General features: G+C 58.6%; 1 protein-coding gene across 1 annotated transcript; it reads left to right on the top strand.

Moving 5' to 3' along the window:
* The first annotated feature begins 260 nt into the window (after window positions 1–260).
* MYMK (myomaker, myoblast fusion factor) lies at window positions 261–9,567 on the top strand. Its single transcript, XM_047769643.1, has 5 exons — window positions 261–486; window positions 3,648–3,762; window positions 5,638–5,786; window positions 8,674–8,790; window positions 9,404–9,567. Exons 1-5 carry the CDS (start codon window positions 352–354, stop codon window positions 9,551–9,553), a joined length of 666 nt encoding a protein of 221 aa, XP_047625599.1. The 5' UTR covers window positions 261–351; the 3' UTR covers window positions 9,554–9,567.
* The last annotated feature ends 14,565 nt before the right edge of the window (window positions 9,568–24,132 follow it).

Here is a 24,132-nt window from a genome sequence, read left to right as displayed (position 1 = left end):
GAGCGCCCTGGAGAGGGGCGAGGATGGAGAGTGGCTGAACATCAGGGGTGCGGATGGGGACTTGGCTCCATCGAAGCTGTAGCCTCCAAAAAGTGGGGACTCCTTGAATCAACTGCTCTGATCACTCCAAAACAAAGGAGAGAGAGCTGGTGAGGCAAGGGCCGACCACATGCGGGATCAGCTGTTGGCCCTCCCCCCGGGCAGTGGACATGTGCACTCCCCTCCCCGCCTCGCAGGTTATTTAAACCGCAGCTGCCATCGGAGCCCCCGCTGGCAGGAGCGACCCTTCTCCCTGCCTTCTCCCTGCCCTGGGGACCCGGGAGGCCCGCACCCTCCCTTCCTCCCCAGCCCATGGGGACCGTCATGGCCAAACTGCTGCTGCCCACGCTGAGCAGCCTGGCCTTCCTCCCCACGGTCAGCGTCGCTGCCAAGCGGCGGTTCCACATGGAGGCCATGGTCTATCTCTTCACCACGTTCTTCGTGGCGGTAAGTCCGGGGGCCGGGCGAGGACCCGGCCGGGCCCCCCTCCGGGGCCGGAGGGCAGGGGCCGTCTTTCCCCCACTTCCCTGCGTTGGGTGATGCAGAGCAGGGACGGGAAGGAGAAAGAAAGGGCCCAGAGACAAGGAGAGGGGGTGGGGGGACCCCCTGGGCCTCCCTGGACCTCAGTGTCCCCAGCGGTACTGGCACGTTTCTCTGGGCTGGACCAAACCCCCGAGGCTGCTCACGGCTCCGGCTCCCCTCTCCCACCCGCCCTCCCGATACAGGCCCGGAGGGGGCTCGCAGGGTGGAGGGCACGTGTGGGGCCGGTGAGTCTGGTTCCAGGATTCTGGAGCTGGCCTCGGACTCTGGGTCCTTCTCTCTCTTTCTATTTTTATGTCTGTGGCTCTCGCTCGCTCACTCGCTCTCTGCCTCCCGCCTCCCTCCGTGGCTCCCTTTCCCTCTGTGTTTCTCTGACTGGTTTTCTCTGTGTCTGTTTTCTTGTTTCCCTTTCTCTCGGTCTGTGTCTGGTTCTCTTGATTTCTGGACCAATATCCCCATAGAATTTACCCTCTTCCTAAATCTCTTGGTCTCTCTCTCTCTAGCTTTGCTCCCTTTCCCTCCGCGAGCCTCCCCGGATCTGTCTATCCACCTCTGCGGCTTCGGTCTGTCTGTCTGTCTGTCTAGCTACCTTCCCATGCACTAACCAGTCACCTGCACGTCTGTATCTTACTAATCACCTCTTCTCCTGCCTGGTCAACCAGCCAGGCAGCCATCATCTCTCCACGGGTCGGTGCCTTCCTGCCTCCTGTCACCGTCCCTCTGAGGCTCCTCCCCCTCCCCCTCACCGCTGGACCCCGAGAGGGCCCCCCTCTCTTTCTCCATCTTCTCTGCGGGTCCAAGGAGCAAGGGCGGGGGACGGGAGCCAGGGCCCTGTCCTCTGAGCCCGTGTTAGACCCTGCCCTGGGAACCACAGTCACCACCAGGCCAGGCCCTCCTGCCGGGCTGAGCTGGCCCCACAGCTGCCTCCGCAGCCCACCCAGCCCTGCCCCGCCCAGCCAGAGCAGCAGGGGCAGCTGCCTCCTGTGACAAATGTCCCCTGGCCTCCAAGACACACCCGGCCCTTTTCTCCCAGAGCCCCCATGGCCAGTTCTGAGCCCCACATGGCGTCTTCTGTGTTCCAGCAGGACCGTGCTGTGACAATTGTAGTTTCTGTGCTGGACGCCCATGCTGTGTGCTTTGTCACGTGAGGTCCCCTAGCCCACCCCACAGAGTGGATGATCTTGTCCCCACTGGACAGAAGGCCATGCCCACTCCCTGGAACCATCAGCCACTTGTCTGAGCTCACGGGCCAGAGCCTGCTAGGTCAGCCTCCAGGGGCTCTGCTCTCTCCTGCCAGGCCCTTGGCCCCGCTGCCTCCTCAGCCAGTACCACCAGGCCTCATCAGTTGGAAAAGGAAGGGACACCTCGCAGGCAGAGAGGCCGCGTGTCCACAGCTACCCGGCCCTTCTCCTTGGCAGGTGGTCCCCCTGAATCTCACCTCCCCCACCTGTCCAGCAGAGGTGAACCCTGGCCCTCCTGGGCAAGCTCTCCTCCAAACCTCTATAAACACTGCCTCCTCGACCCTGCATTCACAGGCAAACTTGCTGAGCACCATCTGTGAGTCAGCTCTTCCCTGGGAACTGGGGTGACCGCTGGCACAAGGCAGATGGGGGGCAGGGCCCAGCGTCCAGCATCTCTCAGGGTTAAGCCTTTAATCACATGCGGGGATCTGTGCTACATAAGAGGCACAGGGGTCAGAGTCGGCAGATGGTGGGGCTCAGGTGGGGGTCAGGAGATGGAGTTCTGGAAGGAGGAGGAGGGCAGAAGAACATCTATGTCACTCACAGGGCCTGGTTCTGCCTGCCAGAGCCATGGGGCGCAAGTGCTTTCCTCCCTCTATTCCGGAAGTGTGAGCACCTTGATCAGGCCCTACCTGAAGCTTCTTTTTCCTGCACTAAATAGTCATATTCAACTGCCTGGTTCCCCTCTTCTAACCTCGTCTTTACCAGTGTCACGTCAAAGGGTGCAGCATCCAAAGCTCAACACAGTTCCCTAGGTGGGTCCGACCAGACAAAGGGGAGCAGTGCCGTCTCCTCCCCTGTTCTGGACACTCTACCTCTATTAATACTGCCTAGGTGCACCTTAGCTTTAGGTAAGGTAAAGTTGCAGTCGGGAGAAGCTCTAAATTGACCTCAACTTGCTCTGCTCACCAGGTGGCCCAGGGCTCCTGCTCTCCCACCCCCCACCTCCACCCCCACACCCGTAGCATCTCTGGCACCTCCAGAGGCGGCTGCTCTCCTGCACGCCTCCTCATCCTGCTGAGCTGGGCTAACCAAGAGTTGATTGTGCTGGTCCCCAAGCTTGTTTATGCCCTTGAACTTGTCAAAATAATTACCTCATGTAATTAAATATTACTTAAAATGATGAAATGCGTAAGCAAAAGGAGAGGGTTATTTTCTGTGAGAAATAAGTTGACTGCTTTGAAAAATACAGGCATTTTGCTTTAAAAATAGCTATTCAGTTAGGTATGGGGGAGAACCGGAGGAGTTGGGGGGAAGGAGGCCTGAGATGAAGATGCCAGGTCCAGCACCAGCACCGGGATCTCTGCCATCTTCCCGTGTAGAGAAATGGGAACTGAGAGCTGCAGGCCAGTGGTTCTCAAAGTAGGTTCCCTCTGGCAGCATCCACCTCAGCCCCAGAGCCTCTTACAAAAGCAAATCTCTGACCCCAACCCAGACCTGCACAGGGGGAGCTCGAAGGGCGGGCTCAGCACGTGCGTCTTGGGTGAGAAGTCCCCATGGGCCTGGGCGGAGCCAACGGGCACCCAAGGGGAAAGGCTTGGCCTCGGCAGACCCAGGGGTTGAGGGGATGTGTGGATCCGTTTGTGGGGTCCCCACTTTGGTAGGCTCTGTCCACAGGACCCTATGGGCAAACGGTGCACGGCACCCCCCGCCACCTTTTTTAAATGGAAAAACCAAGCCACTGGGCCACTCAGTGACTTGCCTGAGGTCCCGCAGCCAGCAGGTGCACTGGCTCACGGGCAGTGGCTCAGGGCCCAGCCCTGGCCCTGGGGCCCCGGTGCGCTCCTGGCCCCCTGACTGACTCACCGTCTGTGGGTTTCCTGGCAGTTTTACCACGCCTGCCACGGGCCGGGCCTGGCCATGATCTGCTTTCTGCGCCTTGACATCCTGGAGTATTTCAGCGTCTACGGAACCGCCCTGAGCATGTGGGTCTCGCTGATGGGTGAGTGCACCCCCCTCCCCACCTGTGCGCCCAGCCCTGCGCACAGGGTCCGGCTCCCCCGCTGCCTGCCGTCTCCTCAGCCAAAGCCAGGGACGGTCCCCGGACCCCTCGTCTCTGAGAACACCCCTCCTTACCTGGGGCTCTGGGCAATGCCTCGGCTATGGAAATACATGCAGCCTGGACTCCCATCTTTCATAAGCTTTTCAAATTGCTCACTTAGGGAGTTCCCATGGTGGCGCAGCAGAAACGAGTCCGACTAGGAACCATGGAGTTGCAGGTTCGATCCCTAGCCTTGCTCAGTGGGTTGAGGATCCAGCATTGCCGTGAGCTGTGGTGTAATTGCAGACATGGCTCAGATCCTGCATTGCTGTGGCTGTGGTGTAGGCCGGCAGCTGTGGCTCCAATTGGATCCCTCGCCTGGGAACCTCCGTATGCCACAGGTGTGGCCCTAAAAGGACAAAAGACAAAAAAATAAAATAATTAAAACATAAAATAAAATTGCTCACTTAGTAAACCCACTGCTCAGAGTGCAGGGTCCCCCCCGAAGCCCCCCAAGACTGTTCCTAAGAGTTACACAAACACTCACACACAGTTTCCAGCTCCATTTTTTTATGTAAATGGGATCATTCAAAAGTACGTTGTTCTGCAACCGTTTTTGTTTTTGATTTTGTTTTTTGGTCTTCTGTCTTTTTAGGGCCACACCCAGGGCATGTGGAGGCTCTGAGGCTAAGGGTCGAATAGGAGCTGTAGCCGCCGACCTACCCCACAGCCACAGCAACACCAGGTTGGAGCCACGTCTGTGACCTCCACCACAGCTCACGGCAGCACCGGATCCTTAACCCACTGAGCAAGGCCAGGGATTGAGCCTGGGTCCTCATGGATCCTAGTCAGGTTCGTTAACCGCTGAGCCACGATGGGAACCCCTATTCTGCAACTTTCTTCCTCCTACGTGCACCTGGGGTGGTGTCAGGACACTTGGTCTGTGTGCAGGCCTGTAAGGACCCAGGCCTCTCCCCTCCCTCACCCACGGTCTTTGTGTCTGCATCTGAGTGGTCCTCCCGGAGAGACTCGTTCTTGGTCACAAGCACATTGGCCTGGGTGTTAGGCCATCTTCCGGAGTTCCCGCTGTGGCTCCGCGGTAGTGAGCCCAACTCGCATCCATGAGGATGCAAGTTTGATCCCTGGTCCTGCTCGGTGGGTTAAGGACCAGGCATTGCCCTGAGCTGCAGCACAGGTCACAGACGCGGCTCAGATCTCGCGTTGCTGTGGTCGAGGTGTAGGCCCGCAGCTCCGATTAGACCCCTAGGGTGAGCGCTTCCATATACCGTGGGTGCAGCCCTAAAAAGAAAACATTTTTAAATTATTTTCAGGATAAATAAAATAGACTAGCTTCCTGCCGCCCTCACCCCAGCCGCTCTGCCTGCCGGAAGGCAGCCAACCGCCTATGCTTTAAAACCGTCTGCAGGGACTTCTAGCAGGTTACAAACCCCACTAGTATCCATGAGGTCGTGGGTTCGATCCCTGGCCTCGCTCAGTGGGTTAAGGATCCGGCATTGCCCTGAGCTGTGGTGTAGGTCGCAGACACAGCTCAGATCACACGTTGCTGTGGCAGTGACATAGGCCAGCAGCTGCAGCTCTGATTCGACCCCTAGCCTGGGGACCTCCGTATGCCTCAGGTGTGGCCCTAAAAAGCAGGGAAAAAAAAAAAAAAAAACCTATCTGTGATTCAGACCTTGGGGGACCAGGCTGGACCCTGGAGTCTCCCTGGCTGAGGGCACACGCCACACCCCGCTGCCTAACGGGGGGCCTCCTGGGGAGCAGTGGAGGGAGGGGTGGCCTCGGGAAGCCCCTCACTCACCCGCTCTCTCCTGGCAGCGCTGGCTGACTTCGACGAGCCCAAGAGGTCGACTTTCGTGATGTTTGGCGTCCTGACCATCGCCGTGCGGATCTACCACGACCGCTGGGGCTACGGGGTGTACTCGGGCCCCATCGGCACGGCCGCCCTCATCATCGCGGCCAAGTGGGTGGGTACCATCCCGAGCGAGCCCGCCCGCGGGGGGCACCCTCCCCCAGCGACGACTCCTCCCCGGGGAGTCCCCCCCACCCCCGCCTCGGGGGTTGGCAGGCTGGACACATGGCCTCTGCCAACCCACAGAAAATGACTCTCGGGCGCCCAGCCACACAGACCCAGTTTGTACCGTGGCTGCTCCCGCTAACCCAAGCCAACCCCTCCGCCTCAGTTTCCATAGCTATAGAGTGGGTATTACAGATTAATTGAAAGAATGCATCGTAAGGGTTAGTACAGGTTTAAAAAAAAAAAAAAAAAAAGGAGTTCCTGCTATGGCGCTGTGGGTTAAGAACCTGATGGCGACAGCTTGGGTTGCTGCAGAGGTGTGGGTTCGATCCCTGGCCCAGGGCAGTGGGTTAAAGGATCCCACATAGCCGCAGCTGCAGCAGAGGTCACAGCTGCAGCTCGGATTCAACCCCTGGCCTGGGAACATCCATATGCTCTGGGTGAGGCCATTTAAAAAAAAAAAAAAAAAAGGCCTGACACAGAACTTAGCTTCTGAGGTGCCCAAAAAATAGGAGCTATTATTATTGTGGTGGTGGTTATTGACGATAATGGCTGGTTTGGATACGCCATATCAATCGGAAGTGGCCTGGGGTATCTGGGAAGACTTCCTGGAGGGGGTGAACACCGAGCTTGGTTCACATGAGGAGGGAGGAAGGGACATGAGGCCGACAGGAAGCCGGAACTGCCCGTGAGCATGGACGCAGCCTGAGCAGGAGTTTCCAACACAGCTGGCCCTTGGCCGGGCACCCAGGGGCCTTTCGCATGTGGTCCTCGGGCCTCCCTGGACCCTCTGTTGTGCCAAGGCCCTCCTGGCTTTAGGGACTGCAACCCCCTCAAACCTGCCCCAGTGAAAAGGAATACTCAGCAGGATGGAGGCCCTGCTGGGCACCTCCTGGGAAGGAGCAGAGCCTTGCAGGGACCAGAAAGACCAGGAGAGCGGGCAGCTCTCGGGGGAGGGAGGGTGGGCTGGGCAGGTGGTGCAAAATGGGCCCACCAAGCCACTGCCTTGGGGCGGGGGGGGTGGTGGTGGCGGGGGGCGGAACAAAGCTCTGGGGGCCGAGCTTTCCAAACGCCCCCGCTGGTCTCGGCCCCGAGGGCGGAGGGCCGGGTCTGCCCTTTGGTGAGGGAAGAAGCCAGGCTCACGCGGTCAGCCACCTCCCAAGAAGTCACGGCAGGACAAGCGCAAGGCCAGACCCCAGCTCCCTGCAGAGGCACAGAGGGAAGGAGCGGCTTTCTCACCGCATCTTGGGGAAGCCGGGCTCGCCCTGCGCTGACCCGGGAGGCCCCTCGGAGGGGAGAGGAAGTGTGCTGGGGTCTGACTTGTCCGGGCCCCCAGGAAGAGCCATGTTAATGAACATTCTGGAATGCGTAAACACAGAGCGCTCTGATAACGCCCCCCCTCCCTGGCAGGAAGTGGGACAAAGACTCCTCCTTCTGCCCTGGAGACTGCTCCTCCAGCAGAGCTTGGCCAGTCCGAGCTGGGCCTGGATTCTCATTAGCCAGGATAAGCAGCCACTTGCCAGGGTCCCCACAAAGCCCCGCAGGAACCAGGAGGGCCGCCTGGCTCCCTGCTGCCGGGGCTCAAATTGTGTTTTCTAGGCCATTTCATGCGGAGTTTATTTTGGATGTTTAAGGGCAGCTGTTTCCTGGAATGAGGGTGGATTTTTCTCCCGGAGGCTCTTCCCTGTAGGAGCCGGGCCTGGGAGCAACAGCTCTCAGGGGAGGAGCTGGGAGGAGATGGGTGATGGGGGCTGCGGGGCAGGGCCAGGCCAGGGCGCCACCTGGGCTGGTGCCTGGTGTCCAAAGGGGCAGGGCTGGCCGGAGGGGGGCTTCTGGGCCTCGGCCGCCTGCACACAGGGTCGCACACTCTGGCTGTACCCACGCTCCACCCTCGCCACTGAAGGTCCCGATTCCTGTGTGATGGGCTTGTCAGGCAGGGTGAGGGGAGGTGAAGGTGGGCGCAGCAGCCCCACCCACCCGCCAGGAGCATCCACCATCCAGGTGCATGCGCCATGGACCTTGATGAAACGCAAACCACCCCGCACGCTGAAACACCCTGGCCCCTCAGGTTTGGGTTTTCAGGATGTGCACCCCAATTTTCATCCTTTCAGTGAACCTGAGCTTTTAAAAAATTCCTACTTGGGTCTTACTGTAGCGTCAACATCTGAGGAATGGCAGGGTTAACATGCTGGTCACGTGTGTCTAATAAGTTCTATAAGAAGTGCGTTGAGAAGTTCCCATCGTGGCGCAGTGGTTGACGAATCCGACTAGGAACCATGAGGTTGCGGGTTCGACCCCTGGCCTCGCTCAGTGGGTTAAGGAGCCGGCGTTGCTGTGAGCGGTGGTGTAGGTCGCAGACGCAGCTCGGATCCCGCGTTGCTGTGGCTCTGGCGTAGGCCGGTGGCTACAGCTCCGATTGGACCCCTATACTGGGAGAATCCGTATGCCACGGGAGCGGCCCCAGAAAAGGCAAAAAGACAAAAAAAAAAAAGTGCATGGACTCAAAGCCACTGGAGTCTCGCAGGGACGGCCACACGCCCCCTCCACGCCAGGGTCCCTCCCCCGCCAGCTCCCACACCGCCAATACCCCTTTGCTATAAATAACCACGTGTCTGGCCCCCAGGCCCCCCTCTGGCTGGAAATGTGCAAGTGTGTCCTTGCTTCACGCCAAGAGGCAGGCGGGCAGGGGGTCCTTGAGGACCAGGCGGGGGTCTCCCGGGATTCTGCAGCTGTAGGGCCGGATGCGTCAGCGCATCTCCCACCTGAGGGTGCCCAGGGCGCCAGTGCAGGGGGGCCAGCTCCCCAGCCGGCTCAGGACACTGTCCCCTCCCCCGCAGCTGCAGCAGATGAAGGACCAACGGCGACTGTATCCAGACAAGAGCGTGTACACACAGCAGATAGGCCCCGGCCTCTGCTTCGGGGCGCTGGCCCTCATGCTGCGCTTTTTCTTCGAGGTACCCTGGGGGGGGAGGGGGGAACAGCCCACCCGCAAGGGCTCCTGCCGCTCCAGCCCGCTGGGATGGGGGCTGACCGGGGGGCGCCCTCAGGAGGGTCGTCTCTCCTATTCCGCCTCCCTCTAACCCCGGCCCTTCCCCAGCACCATGGGCAGCCCCGTGAGGAGCTGGGGGATACAGAGCTTGCATCTGAGATGCGGGGCACATCCTAAGGGGCCTGGGGCCTGAGTCACACCCAGAGGCGAGGAAGGGAGGGAAAGGGGGGAGGGTGCCGCTCCAGCCCGTTGCCCGAGGTCCGGTGAGCTGGCACAGACCTTCTGTGTCCTGGGAGTTTGCTGGGCCTTGGGCAATGCCCCGGGGCCCTTCCGTGCCCTGCCAGAGTGAAAGATCACAGAGGGCAGGTCAGCGGGGGAACCTCCCCGGCCGGACTCCAGAGGACAGCAAGGGGCAGCGAGGAGCCCGCTGTAACCTCAGGGGCCATGTCAGGCCAGGCCCGCAGCCGGGCGGATCCGAGGGCCGGTGGGGAGGTGGGGGGCTGCTGGAGAAGAGATGGACTTGGGGGTGGGGGGTGGCTGAGGTCTCGCTCTCTGAGATCGGCCCTCTGCTCCTGCAGGAGTGGGATTATACCTACGTCCACAGCTTCTACCACTGCGCCCTGGCCATGTCCTTCGTCCTGCTGCTGCCCAAGGCCAACAAGAAGGCTGGAAGCGCAGGGCCGCCCGCCAAGCTGGACTGCTCCACCCTCTGCTGTGCTTGTATCTGACCGCGTGGCCCAAAGCTCCCAGCCCCCCCCCCCCCCCCCCCGCCCTGCCTGGTCCTTCCGGACTGGAGAAACGCCCCTTCTCAGAGCCTGCGGGCTCTCTGGGATCTGCGGAGCATCCCGCCAAGTGCTTTTTAAGAACCCACTTCTTCTGTGTCCCCCGGGTGCCAAGGAGGGTGCTGGAAAGAAATGAACATCCTGACGGACGGGTGTGTCTGCAGAAGCCCGGAGCCAGACGCTGCCCCCCCTCCACGTCCCCTCCCCACTTCCCCGGACAGCCCAAGCCCCGTCCCAGCCACCAAGGGGCCCTGCCTGCCACCCTGGTCCCACACGCTCCCCACACCCTCTGTTTCCTGCTCTTGACCCATGCCCTCAGGTTCAGCGAGCCAGGGCCAGCAGGGCCACTTGGTCCCTGCCCCAGGCCTGGCTGCCCCTTGGCTGTCCCTCCAGCCAGGTCGCTAAATCAAACCATTTCCACTCACTGCCTGCCCGAACTCTTCTCATTCGTCATTTCATCTAATTCTCAAAATAAGTCGGGAGAAACGGCGTGTTCAAGGCCCAGGGCTGGTGAGCACAGAGCCGGGCCCAGACGGCAACCCACTCTCCCGACCCCCAGTCGGCCACCTCGCTCTGGGTCCAACCCGAGCGCAAGGTCCTTTGAGCTCCGGCCCTGCCCGCGGCTGCCCAGCAGGGGAAGGTGGGCCCAGGTGGAGGGACCTTGAGCAGAGGCCAACGGGCCCCCAGGCCGGCCTCCCGGGGCAGGGCTCGCCGTGTGCTGGAGGGCAGCCTGCTCGCATCCAGGGCCTGTCTGCACCAGCCCCGGGGGCTGGGGGGCCGGAAGCCAGCCGCCCAGACATCACCTCACAAAGCTGAGCCTCCCCAGTGATCCGGGCACATCCGTCGGGCAGGAAGTTACCTACACCTGTCTGGGGCCTGTTTGTGTTTCCAGACGGTGCAGCTACCCACGTCCACGTCCGCCACGGGACGGCCTGCTATTTGTCCTAAAGTCACCTCATCCAAGCCTCGGGGGCTGGGAGACAGCTGGCTGCAGGCCTGGGGACAAGGCGGACCCTCCGGCCAGGCTCCCGTCTGTCTGTCAGCCTCCCTGACGGCCAGGCAGTCCCACATCTTGGGGATCTGGGCACGTGCAGCCTCGTCCCGCCGCAGCCCCTTGGTCCCCACAGCCCCGTTGACAATAGGGTGGCCTTCTTGGCCCTTCACACCCGAGCTCAGGGTCCTCGCCGTGTGCTGGGGGGCTTCAGGGCCAGCCACCCCGACCAGTCCCCACAGGAGGGTGCATTCTGCCTCGATTGGCTTTCTGTCCAGTCGTGGGATGTGAGTGCACATGGCACACACACACACACACACACACACACACACGTGAACACGTGAAGGGGCAGGGTCTGCTGGAGCCAGGGTCTGCTCCTCCGGCCCCGTCCCCCACCTCTGCAAGGGGAGACTCAGCATCACAGCACCAGGCGGACAGGCCAGACTCTGGGGGCCACGTGGGGGGAGCCAGGGGCCATTGCTCCAGAAGCAGCATCTGCAAGGTGGCCGGCCTCCGCCCTCGCCTCCCTCCCCCAACCCTCCCCCTCCAGCCCATTACCTCCCCCAGACCCCTCCCCCCAGCTCCCAGCTCTGCGGCAGCACATGGAAAATTGGAGGCAGCGGGGTGCTCCCGGGCAGGGAGGAGGCAAGGGGCCCGCCGTGCGTGTAAGGGCTGCGCTAACAGGCTGCTCGCTGTGGCCTCGCTGATTTATGAGGCTGTCTGGGAGCCCCGCCAGGTCTGTAAGTCATGGACGCCTGCCTCTCGGGCTCCAGGCCCGACTGCGCCCCCACCCCCACCGAGCAGGGTCGGCCCCCACGGAGACCCCTCTAAGGGCCCGGGTGCGGGTCCTGAGCCCACTCTGCAGATAAGGACACTGAGGCCGGGGATGCTGACAGCTGACCCGTCCCTAGGACATTGGCTGCTGAGTTGGTGGCCGTGCCCCAAGGCTTGCCGGTTGTCCCAGAGGCCTCTTCCTCTGGCTCAGAGGTCCACTGGGGGCCGGGGGGGGAGCGCCCAGGAAGGGGGACAGAAAGGGAGGCAGCCACCCCCAGTGGCCACCCCGACACACCAAGACCAACAAGGACCAGGAGTCATGGCCTTCGGACCCAAGCCCCTCTGAATTCCAGTGTCATCCAGCCCTGGTGTCCTCATGTCCCTGGCCTCTGAGAATCAGGTCACGATGTCCTGATGTCCCTCTGAGGCCTGCCCAGGCCACCTCACCTCCAGACAGGGGTGCCCCTCCCACCCAGCCCCACTGGAGGCCTCGGCATCCCTGGGTCCTGAGATTTCCACAACCATGTGCCTGAAAGCATGGTCCTAGAAGTTACTAGAAGCCTTAGAACAGCGCTGAGCTGCAGAGCTGGCTTTCATGGAGGAGAGGCTCACCCAGCTGGTCCAGCAGCCGCCAGCCACACAGGCTCCTGAGCGTCTGAGGTGTGGCTGGCGCCACAGAGGAGCTAAGCCTTTAAATGTCACTTAAGTTTAATTAACGTTAATGTAATAGGTACATGTATAGGGTTGCAGATAAGATACAGGAGCCTGGGGACGTGATTTTCAGATAAACAGTGGATAATTATTTTGCCTCAGTACGTCTTATATTTGGGACCCACTTGCATGACACATGCTAAAAACTGACTCACTGGTCCTCTGAAATGTACGTGTAAATTAAATCCTACATGTCACCGGGCCGGGCATCTCGTCCCTGTGGCTGGCACTCCCACGGGGCAGCATGTCCGTAGGAAACAAGTGAAACCAGCAGAGGGGCTGCAGAACCCACTCTTGGCTGTGGCCTCGCCCGTGGTGGGATGGGGTGGGGGATGGGCGTGCTCGGGGAGGGGGTCTGGGAGGTTGGGCAACAGCCACCCACCCCCTATGCCAGGGGGGCCTGGGTCTGGCTTCCAGACCCTGCAGAACAAGAAGCAGAAGCCGCTGAGGGTCTGCCCAGCACACATGAGCCCCGGGCCCAGGCACATGCCCTGTACCCCATCCCTACCCCCACCCCCACCCCCACGCGCATGCACGGGGACACACACACACACACACACACTCAGAGCTCAGCCAGAGGAGGGGGAGGGCGCCACACCTCCGGCGGCCCAAACGGAGAAGCATGTTCTAAACATTTACAGTAACGTAGACAAAACAGTCTATTGTAGCAGCCCCTCTGCCTCCCCCCACCCCCGCCCCCAGAGTTGGAGTAAGGTTGGCACAGCCCGGGAGTGCCTGGGCCCCCCGCCAGGACGTCCTCTGTTTGCACAAGCAGAGGAGGGCAGCCTGCATGCCGTGGCCTTTGTCATGTCTGCTACTGAAATTTCCTGTCTCTGCTATTCGCTTCCCCGGTAGGACCATCTGAAACCCAAAACTTTTATTGCCCCTTTAAAAAGGCTTTACAGTTCCCCATCTGCTGCATCGGAACCCTGCTCTCGGGCTGCAATTGTATTTAGGAGACGCTCGCTGGGTGCTGGGCGCTGCTGCAGGCATGGGCCGCGGTCCCAGCCGCAGGGGCTTGGCGGGAGGAGCCGCAGGGAGGAGGGTCAGATCTACGGGCAAGACCGAGTCTGCAGAGTCAGCAGGAAGCCCCGGTATAAAACTCGGGGGTCTTGCTGCTTAGGTGGTTAAAAACGCCAGCCGAGCAATGTGGTTCACAGAGGCACAGGGCACGTGCCACCTGGGGGCCTCGCTGCCGTCCTGGCAGCTCCTCGCGGCTCTGTGCCCAGGGGCCTGGCCTGGAAGCCGGCTCTGCACCCGCTTTCCCCACCTTTGACTGGCAGCGCCAGCCTCTCCCCGCCAGCCACTTAGGCCCGTTCGTTCTGGTGAATTAAGGCAGAGCTGGCTGCCCTGGAAAAATCTTGGGAAGGTGAAAAAGGCAGGAGGAGGCAGGAGCCCAGGGCTGGGAGGGCGGAGGTCAGGTGTAGCGGGGAGGTGACACCTGGGACGCCAACCTTCCCCGCTCGCTGCTCGCTGCTCGCTGTGCTAATTCTCTCTGCCTCCGGCCCTCTATTTGTAGCAGTGTCCACTTCACATGTGTTATGTCAAGATTAAATGAGATGATTGGTGCAAAGCCCTTAGAAGACTATTTTTTATTTTTTATTTCCTGCCTTTTTAAATTTTTTTTTTTCTTTTTAGGGTAGTACCCACAGCCTATAGAAGTTCCCAGGCTAGGCTCTGATCAGAACTGCAGCTGCTGACCTACACCCCAGCCACAAAAACCCGGGATCCTTAACCTACCGAGTGAGGCCAGGGATCAAACCTGCATCCTCATGGATACTGGTCAGGTTTGTTTCCACTGAGCCACAGTGGGAACTTCTAGCGGAGTATTTTTTAAATGGCGTTATTTTAACGGCGTCACTATTTCTTTCCTCACCAGTGGTCAAGGGCAGGCAAAAACGTAACAGAGGAGTCCTGATCTGCAGGGACATTAACCCCCAAAGACCACCATTTGAAAGGAAGCAAATGCTTCAGAGCAGGTGTTTATTATAGATTAAGGGATTAAGCAAGGCAGGCTGCCTGGAAGAGGCAGGTTTGAGACGGAACCTGGAAAAGCCCTGTGGACTGAGCCGCGTGAGCCTGCAGACACCTGGTTGTCCATGGTCCGAGTGACCCTCCCCCACGCCCTGACCGTCTCCCTCTCCCCCACACCCTTCTCGATGGCAGCAAGAAAACCACTGCTGCCCGGGGGGAGAGACGGGTGCCCACGGCTGGGCTGTCCCTGCCTCCGTTGCCGGCATGCGTGCCAGGACAAGAGAGACGGTTTGGCCTCGTGAAGTCAAGGTCCCCGGGTGGACGAGGAGGAAGATGCCGGGGGCAATGGGCCCGGGTTGAAGGTCGGCTCCCACCTGTGTAGCCACCGTGAGCCAAGCGGCTTTCCCACCCGCTCAGATTCACGGCAAACCAGCCAGCCCTTCCAACTCTGAAGTCTAGGGCTGAGGGGGGAGGGCTGGGCATCGGGAAAGTCTGCAGAGGCCGTGACCTGGGGGGTCTCCTTCGCCAACCCCAAGGGGAGGGAGGCCGTGGTCCAGGGAGAGGGCGAAAGATAAAGCAGCATCCCTCTGGGAACCGCAGGGGGTGGTGCGGCCGTGAAGGCCGTGGGCTGGGTCCCGAGGGTCTGAAACGCTGCCACTGCTGTGGGAGGATTTCAGGGGGGTGGCCTCACGGTCTGGTCCCCACTGGGGGGAGAAGGGGAGCCACGTGTGAGAAGGAGACCAGAGGCTGCTGCCCAGTGGGAGGCAGCAGGGAGCTGGCCGGGGCAGCGGAAGGGAGAGTGACAGGGGAGAGGGTGGCCCCAAAAGGGGGCGGTGGCGACCACAGGGCCAGCACACCCTCCCCGGCTCCCCCCCCCAGCAGGAGGGGCATCCAGGTCGAGGCCAAAGCTTCCAAATGGCCCGCTGGCTTTGCGGATGCGTGAGCCATCGAGGCCACCCCCATTTCCTCTGCCCCTTGTACTTCGGCATGCTGTGTGGACGGGGGAGAGAGGTGAGGGCCGTGGGTACCACGCACGCCAAGGGCACGCCCAGAGGACCCAGGAGGCGTCTGAGGCCCTCTGGGGTCTGGAAGCTCAGCGCTGGCTGGAACCTTCGGTCCACACCGGCTCCCCGCCCTCACTCGGCACATGTGTGCTGGACAACAAACGGGTACGTTTTCCCGTTTTCTGTGTCTGTCTTGGAGAGGGCAGGCTCGCGGCTCCCTGAAGAGCCCACACTGGAGAAATGTCTCGCCTGCGACCTGAGAGGTTTTAGCCCTCACCCCTTGCTGGCCTGTCCCCCAGGAGAGGACAGTGGAGCCCACGGGCTGAAAAGGGACCAGCTCTGGATCGCCCACTCCCCAGGGGCCAGGCGATCTCGGGTGAGCTTCAGCTCCCAATGCTTCCAGATGCAGGGATGCCCTGCTTACCCTGCTGGGGCGGCCCAATGGGACGATGCGGTAACAGCACCTCCGCCGTGGGAGACCACCCCTCCGGGCCCCAGAGGAGCAGGGGACCCTCCGTTCCACCAGCAAACAGGTACCATATTGTCCAGCCGCCAGGAGCCTCGGCCTAAGTCATCCCCCAGTGGAGAGTGACGGCTCCATCCAGCCCCCAAGGGAGTCCCTTGAGCCCAGGAGACTGAGGTGAGGTCCCCAGCCTGGAGGCAGCCAGCAGATGGCTGTGACCACCCCCTGTTCAGGGCACCGCAGGGCAGGGGTGGGCACGCAGGGATGCGTGAGGCCAGCCTCCACCTGGACCTGCGTATGCAGCCTCGTGGGCCCCTTCTCTCCCTTTGGGGAGGCTGGGCCTCGCGTACCTTTGCTGGGTTTTGTTTTCCCAGCAGCTCGGCCGACAGGAGCCTGCTGGCTGAGAGCCCCAGTCGGAGCCAGGCTCTGGGGTCGCTGCGGCTGCATCTGGAAGCTGTTTGGCAGAGCGTCCGCCCCCCCCCCCCCGCCCCCCAGCGGCGGCCACCAGCCTCAAAGCAGCAGCTGATAAGTGCCTACTGCCGGCTGGGTCTCCGGGAAACTGCCGGCCTCAGACCAACAGCCCTGACGTCCGGGGGTGGGAGAGGAAGGGCAGAGGGGACCGGGGTGCCCGCTGGCCTCAAGCCTCCAGCCAGTTCCAGAAATCACATCTCAGCAGGAGCCAAAAGGCACAAAAGAGGACCTCAGAAGCCGGGGAGGCCTGGCCCACGCCCCTGCCAACGCCTGCTCTTGCTTCTGCAGTGGCCTCGGGACGCTGTCACCCTCATGTCGGACCTTACAAGCCTGGAAGTAAAGGCTTTACACCTGTGATCACTTCCTCGTCCTCGTGGCGTCTCGGCCACGGCCCCGCACAGATTGGAAGACAGGGGATGGAAGAGCATGGGTGAGGCCAGGGGGGCACACCGAGAGACTTCTCAGTCCTGCGTGCTGTCCACAGGCCCCTTGGCCCTGCTTTCTGATGGGACCACAAGAACCTCCCTGGGGACCAGCCCAGCCTGTGGGAACCTGACGGGTGGGCTCATGGCCCCAACCGTGCAGTGGTGCCCCACCCCAACCCCCCAGTCGCTGCCCCGGGCAGTGCCCACCAAGCCTGGTGCATGACCGATCACGCAGGCAGCACCTGGTGATCAGAAAAGGAGCCCGGAGGATAGGAGGCAAAGGGAACCAAAGACCCACCACCGGCTTCCAGACACTTCCACGCGCTGCTTTGTGTATCATGCCTCCCAGGCCTCCCAGCCGCCTCTAAGACAAGCTCTCCGATTGCCCTGTTGCGGTGATACATTCTTGCTTGGTTTGTGGATAAGGAGATCCTCAAGCCATTTTACCATTGTAATTATTCCTGATTTCTGACTGGCTCTGAATTCAGCCAATGCTTCGAAACGTGCCTTGGTCACGGTATGACCCCGTGTGGGGTCCGTGGTCCTGGCTGCCCGTATTTGGAGAAGACCATCAGACCCGGCTGGTTGGGGGTGCTGCTTAAACCTCCTGCATCCTTACTGAGTAGTTTCGGCCACTCCCAGAGAGAGGGGCGAGAAATCTCACCTTCTTAAAAGGCCAGCCCATAAAACAAGGGATGCTAGAACAAACAGACAGCCACAGGGGAAAAAAAAAATCTCAAGCCTTACCTCACACCCTATCCCCCAAAATTAACTCAAAAAACCAGAAAGCTTCTAGAGAAATCATAAGAGAACGTGTTTGTGACCTTGGATAAGGCAGAGATTTCTTAGCTAAGACACCAAACACGTGACCTAGCCCCCGAAAAATCAATAAGCTAGACTTCATCAAAATTTAAAACCGGAGTTCATGGCGCAGCGGGAACGAATCCAACTAAGAACCACGAGGTTACAGGTTCGATCCCTGGCCTCGATCAGTGGGTTAAGGATCCAGCATTGCCGTGAGCTGTGGTGAAGCTCGCAGACGTGGCTTGGATCTGGCGTTGCTGTGGCTGTGGTGTAGGCCGGTGGCTACAGCTCTGATTCGACACCTAGCCTAGGAAACTCCATGTGCCACACATGAGCCTCTAAAAAAGACGAAAGACCAAAAAAAAAAAAAATTTTAAACCTTTCGAGTTCCCGTTGTGGCTCAGTGGTAACAAACCCAACTCATATCTATAAGGACATGGGTTTGATCCCTGGCCTCGCTCAGTGGGTTAAGGATCCGGTGTTGCCGTGAGCTGTGGTGTAGGTCACAGATGTGGCTCGGATCTGGTGTTTTGCATGCAGCTGTAAAAAGAAAAAAGAAAAGAAAAAAGAAAAGACAAGAAACAGACTGGGAGGAAATATTTGCTGAACATATGTACATAGTAAAGGATTTGTGTCCAGAACATACAAATATAAATAAACGTGGCATTCAAAACTCAATGCTGAGAACACAGACGACTTAAGAAAAAATGGCCCGAAGCTTCCAATAGACCCTTCACCAAAGATTTACGAATGGCCTATAATCTTTTGAAAAGATGCTCAACCCCATTAGTCACCAGGAAAATGCAAATCAAACCACAAGATACCCCTTCACGCCCACCCACTAGGAGGGCTGTGATCAAAATGGCAACATTTCATGTAAAGCCAGCATCATCTGGTTTCTCAAAGAGGTAAATCTAGGGAGGCTGAAACAGGTGAGTGGCTGCCTAGGACTCAGGGCAGAGAAGCAGGACTTGGCTGCACGTGGGCACAGAAGAACGGGGGTGGGGGGCTGACGGAAGCATCGGAAAACTAAAGTGTAGGCATTCCTGTCATGGCTCGGCAGTAACCAACCCAGCTAGTATCCATGAGGATGTGGGGGTTTTTTGTTGGGGTTTTTTTTTTTTTTTTGTCTTTTTGCCTTTTCTAGGGCCGCTCCTGCGGCATATGGAGGTTCCCAGGCTAGGGGTCGAATCGGAGCTGTAGCCACCGGCCTACACCAGAGCCACAGCAACTCGGGATCCAAGCCACGTCTGCAACCTACACCACAGCTCACGGCAACACCGGATCCTTAACCCACTGAGCAAGGGCAGGGACCAAACCCGAAACCTCATGATTCTTAGTCAGATTCATTAACCACTGCGCCACAATGGGAACTCCACGAGGACGTGGTTTTGATCAGAGGCGGCTCAGATCCCGCATTGCTGTGGCTGTGGTGTAGGCTGGCAGCTACAGCTCTGATTCGAACCCCAGCCTAGGAACTTCCATATGCCGCGGGTGTGGCCCCAAAAAGACCCCAAAAAAACAAAAAACAAAAAAAAACCTAGATTGTAGCGAGAGTCACAGAACAGTCCAAATCTACTAAACCTCTTTCAGTTTAACACGGGGTGGGGGTGGGGGTGGAGACTTAACGGTGTGTAAATTACACGTCTACACCTGTTTTTCAAAAAAAAATCTCCCACTCCAATAGTGGATTTGTTTTTCTCCTTGTAGTTCTGCCAAATTGTGCTTTATGTATCATGAGGGTTTTTTGTACATTCAAAGGTACATTGAAAGGAAGAAGAGTTATATCTTTGCAAAAAATCCATTTTTTATTATCAAGCACTAAGGAGCTACTCTATCTAGCAGTTCTTGACCTAAAGGGTGTTCCTCCAGCATTAAGTCCTTCCAAGGCTCTCTGGCTTTGTGTTTGCATAAATACTTCCTTTTCTACCTTTTTGTATCATTAGTTTTCAATATGTTTCTTACAAACATCAGTTGGACTTTGTCCTTTTCACCTGGCCTGGAACTGCTGTTCTTTTAACTGTAACTCTCAACTATTCTACTAGTTTCTATGTATCTAACGGCCAACAGGGTTGGGCTAATTTCTACCACCTGACTTTGTCTTTTTGTGTGTTTGTCTTATTTTGTCTTTTTTGTTTTCTCTCTTTTCTTGCCTTCTTTTGGATCCTTGAGTTTTTTCATTGTAATTTCCTTTCCATTGGAGGAGAATGGATGTGCTCTAGTTCCATTCTTTTAGCAGTTGCTTATCAAAGTCGATGCTAAGTTAATGCTTCTTCTTGGACAACCCAAGGTGTTTAGAATCTTTTCATTCCAATTACCCGCCCCCCAACTTTAAGGCCAGCGTTCCCTTGTGTTTGGGGCACTGTCTTCATTTAAACCCTACGCGGTGTTTTATTATCCATATTTTTTGCCACCTGCCCACACCTGTGACAGTGTCTGGCTTCCGTCCTTTCCAATGGTCCTATTGTCCATCGGAGGTTACTTTCCTCCGGCCTCAAACGTGTCCCGCAGCACCTCCTCAAGTGCAAATTGTGGGACACCATCTTGATTTTTGATTGCCTATCATCATTTTCATTTTGCCCATTTTCACTGGCTATTTGATAGTTTAATTTTCGTTTTACATCGGAGTAGAGTTGATTTAGTGTTATTTTCCGCTGTACCGCGCAGAGATTCAATTATACGTATATACATGTATCCATTCTTTTTCAGATCCCTTTCCCATATAGGTTATTACAGAATATTGAGTAGTTTCCTGTGCTATTCAATAGGTCCTTGGTTTTTACCTATTTTATTTATAGTAGGGTGGAGATGTTAATCCCAAATTCCTAATTTACACCCTCCCCCATGTTTTCCCTTTGGTAACCGTAAGTTTGTTTTCAAGGTCTAGGAATCTGTTTCTGATTTGTAAATAAGTTCGTTTTGTATCTTTTTTTTTTAGATTCCACATATAAGTGATATCATATATTTTGTCTTTCTCTGTTGGACTTAGGCCCATCCATGTTGCTGCAAATGGCATTCTTTCGTTCTTTTTGATGGCTAAGTAATATTCCATTGTATGTATGTACTGCATCTTCTTTATCCATTCCTCCGTCAAAAGACATTTAACGTGCTTCTATGTCTTGGCTCTTGTGAATAGTGCTGCAAAGAACATTGGGGTGCATGTATCTTTATGAATTGTGGTTTTCTCGGAATAGATGCCCAGGAGTGGGATTGCTCGATCATATGATAGTTCTATCTTTAGTTATTAGAGGACTCTCGCTACTGTTTTCCGTAATCGTTGTACCAATATGCATTCCCACCAACAATGTAGGAGGGTCCCCTTTCCTCCGCACTCACTCCAGCATTTATTATCTGTAGACTTCTTGCTGATATCCTTTCTGACCGCTGTGGCGTGGTACCTCATTATGGTTTTCATTCCTTTTCAGTGCATGTGACGTCTAAGCTTGGAAGTCTTTCAACATTTTGAAATGCTCAGCATTTTGAAGATACCGTTTCTCTATTTTAAAGTTCCCATTATTGCTGCTAGTGCCCAAGGACACGAACAGTGCCCTGAGGTCCCAGAGCCGGTCATCTCTGATCTGCCCTCCAAGCCGGACAGCCTGCCCCCGGGGTCCGTGCGCTTAGCCCTGCCTTTCTCAGCAAACTGGCGAATTCGTGCCTTCATCAAATATGTATTGGGCTGCTTCTGTTTGGCGCCCTGTCTGAGACACTTAAGAGGCAGCCGTGAGTGAGGCAGGTGGCTCCCTCTAAGGGGCTGGGACCCCCCCCCCAAGTGTCCGTGCCTCTGGGAGGCAGCTGCAGGGCTGAGCCCTCTATCCCCTGGTAACCCTGAGGCCCAGGCAGGCTCTGTGACCTCCCAGGCTCCAAGGCTGAGCTGGCCTGGAACACGGAGCCCTCAGCATCCCCCTCCCGGTGGAACTAAGTCTTCCAACCAGGACTCAGGTGAGAGCCTCTGGGCTCTCTGAGCCTGGACCTCAGGGTCCAGGGAGGGCAGAGGTCACAGCAGGGGACTGGCCTCCCTCTGCCAGTGACCCTGGTGGTGATGCTGAGGGGTTAACGAGCTGGCCCATGGGAATCTGGCACCACCACTCACTTGACAAACCTGAGCACCGCTGCCTCTGAGCAAAGTGCACCTGCGCTCGGGCGTAGACAAAGCTCGGCGCCGTGGTTCCCGAGGGACATAGCGCATCAGTGCTTTCCCACGACGCCGTGAGCCAAGCCGGCCCTGGCCTCTGTCCTGTTACCCCCCAGGGTCTTGGGTCCCCAGGCGGGTCCTGACACCTGCATCCACTGGTCAGCCGAGCTGCTGGGGAGGGGGTGACGATGACACTCGGGGACCAGCTGGGCACAGCTGTATCCTGAAGACGCTGGCCCGGCCGCGCCTGGAACACAGGGTCAGACACCGATCCCAGCACTGGCCCCGCTCCAGAAGGCCAGGCCAAGGGACGGCGTGTCCTGGGGGCCGGTTGGCCCCCGTCCCAGGCTGACAAAGCAGTGGAGGAAGGACAGAGCCGGAAGTGGGGAGACGTCCAGCTTCCTCTCCAGAGCCCCCGCCCCAAGTGGACGCTCCCCGTGGGGTAGGCGGGGGTGGCCCAGGGTGGCTGGGGGCAGGAGAGTGCCTTGAGCTTCTGGCACCCCGTCTGTGATTGCCCTCCAGCTGCTCCGAAGCCACCCCTGGGATCTGAGAACGTGGTGAAGCCTGTCCCCAGAATTCTGCATGTGGGCCCACAGGGACTAACCCGCAGCTAAAAAGCCCTGCTCTCTGGCTCCCGCCAGCAAGGCGCTGGGGACCAGGTCGCCACCCAGCCCAGCCGGAGTCCCTGCTTCACAGCTTCCCCTGGTACCTGCCACCTGCCTGTCAAAGCTGCCACCCCCAGCGGGCTGGACTCACCTGCTCTGTGGCTTTGTCCCCTGTCACAACTCCAACACCCACACCTACTTAATGGCTCCACGGCGGGGGGCGGTGGGGGGTAAGCGGGCAGATGTGGGAGTGGGGGTGAGTGGGAGGGTGGGTGGATGTGGGTAGTAAGTGGGGGGGTGTCATTGAGGTGGGGGGGTGAGTGAGTGTGGGGGGGGTGAGTGGGGGGGGCTGAGTGGGGGTGAGCAGTTGGGGGGTGGAGGGCTGTGTGCTCGGTCTTCCCAGCACCTGGCCCCTCCGTGTGCTCCCTGCTCCCTGTCTGTTAAAATCACGCCCATCCTCCTAGACCTGCTCAAGGCCCCCCCCCCCAAATCCATAGCCCCGACAGCCCCTCAAACTGCCCGCCATGGTCCCCTCGCTGGGTTTGTCACTCGTTGCCAAGGCGTATCCTGCATCCACATGCATCCCCCACAGACCCCACCCGCCCCACAGACTCGGCCTCCCCTCCGGCTCCGAGCCGTCAGCCTGCAATGGATGAAGAGCTGTCTAGTGTTTTTATTAATTTCGACTTTACTTTTTACCCCCATAGGCAACAATTCTAGGTTCATTCAAAGCAACCATTTAGCTTTTTTTTTTTAGGGCTGCACCTGCAGCATATGGAAGATCCTAGGCTAGGGGTTGAATTAGAGCTGCAGCTGCTGGCCTACACCACAGCCACAGCAGCGTGGGATCCAAAACCCACTGAGCAAGACCAGGGATTGAACCCACATCCTCGTGGTTACTAGTCGGACTCGTTTCCTCTAAGCCACAGAGGAAAACACTTAGCTTTTTATAAAAGGGCCCCAGTCATTCATCCATACACTGTAGAAAAATTCAGATGCACTGGTGAACCAAAAGAAGCTCATTGAAATCTCCTGAAATCTCCAAGGCCGCTCCCGTGTGAGCTCCCCGAGAGGAGGTGACGCTGGCATCCGTGTCACAGCAGAGGGCAGAGGGCGGAAGGTCTGCTGCAGCTTAGCCTCCCAGACGCCGGGGCCTGCTCCAGGCTCTCCGCGGTCCAGGGCAGCCAGCTTCCGGGGGAGCGAAGGGGGGCCCCCGGAGGTGAGGGTCCTGCCCCGACCTTATGTCCAGACCATAGAGGGCTCTGATCATGAGAAAACCTCCCCCCCACCCCCCGCCGCCCCCGTCCCCAGGAGCGCGAGGCCCTCGGGACTGATGGGAGGAAGCGCTGGGTCCTGGGATTCTCAGATCTGGACGGTTTCCCTTGCTTCTAAAGGGCCTCCCGGGATGCGGGTGCCCTCCTGCCACCGAGGGGGCCCCCCGCCATCACCACGGAGCTGCCCACAGAGAGGGGTGGGGCTGGCGCCACCCAGATCTGGGGGGGGCCTCGTGCCAGGAGTGTCTGGGAGCATCTGAACTGCAGACCATCGGTGGCCTTTCCGGGCCCAGGCCCTGTGCGTGGAGTCCCCAACTCAAGCACGTGTCTGGACTTTGAAAAAAAACAGAGGGAAAAAGACAGGCTGGAGGGGCCGTCTGGGGGGCTCGTTTCTAAGCAACAGCAGAGGAGCCGAGTGGACGCAGGGGAGTCCTCCGGGGGGCCCAGAGCCCATGACGTCAAGCTGGTTAGAGCTGTGTCCAGCCAGGGGTCAGGATCCCAGAGGCCGTCCAGCCCACTCTCAGCCCCGCCCACAGCCAGGCCAGCTCCCAGGAACGTTCCAGACAAAGGGAGGTCTGACCCCAGCAGCCCCTCCCCCCACACCACTTCCAGCGCATCCCCCCCAGCTCCGTCCACCCAAGCCTGCCAGCCAGTCCCTCTGAGAACTGCGGGGACCTAGTCTCCATCCTTCGGGCCCAAGAAAGCAAATCCTTCTCCTCCTCTGCTCAAGGAGCCGGGCTTTGTCCGCAGGGCCATTTCCTTGGCCAGCTAATCTGTCAGCTCCCAGACCGCGAGGTCTTTGCAGAGCGCGGAGCCGCTGAGACCCCGTGGCCTTTACTGGCTGCCGGGCCTTGGTATTGCTGTGGGCCGAGCGCCCCAGACAGAGATTCTGCA

Source organism: Phacochoerus africanus, chromosome 2 (genome assembly GCF_016906955.1).
Source record: "Phacochoerus africanus isolate WHEZ1 chromosome 2, ROS_Pafr_v1, whole genome shotgun sequence".
Lineage (NCBI taxonomy): Eukaryota > Metazoa > Chordata > Mammalia > Artiodactyla > Suidae > Phacochoerus > Phacochoerus africanus.
This window is presented reverse-complemented; position numbering and strand designations above follow the sequence as displayed.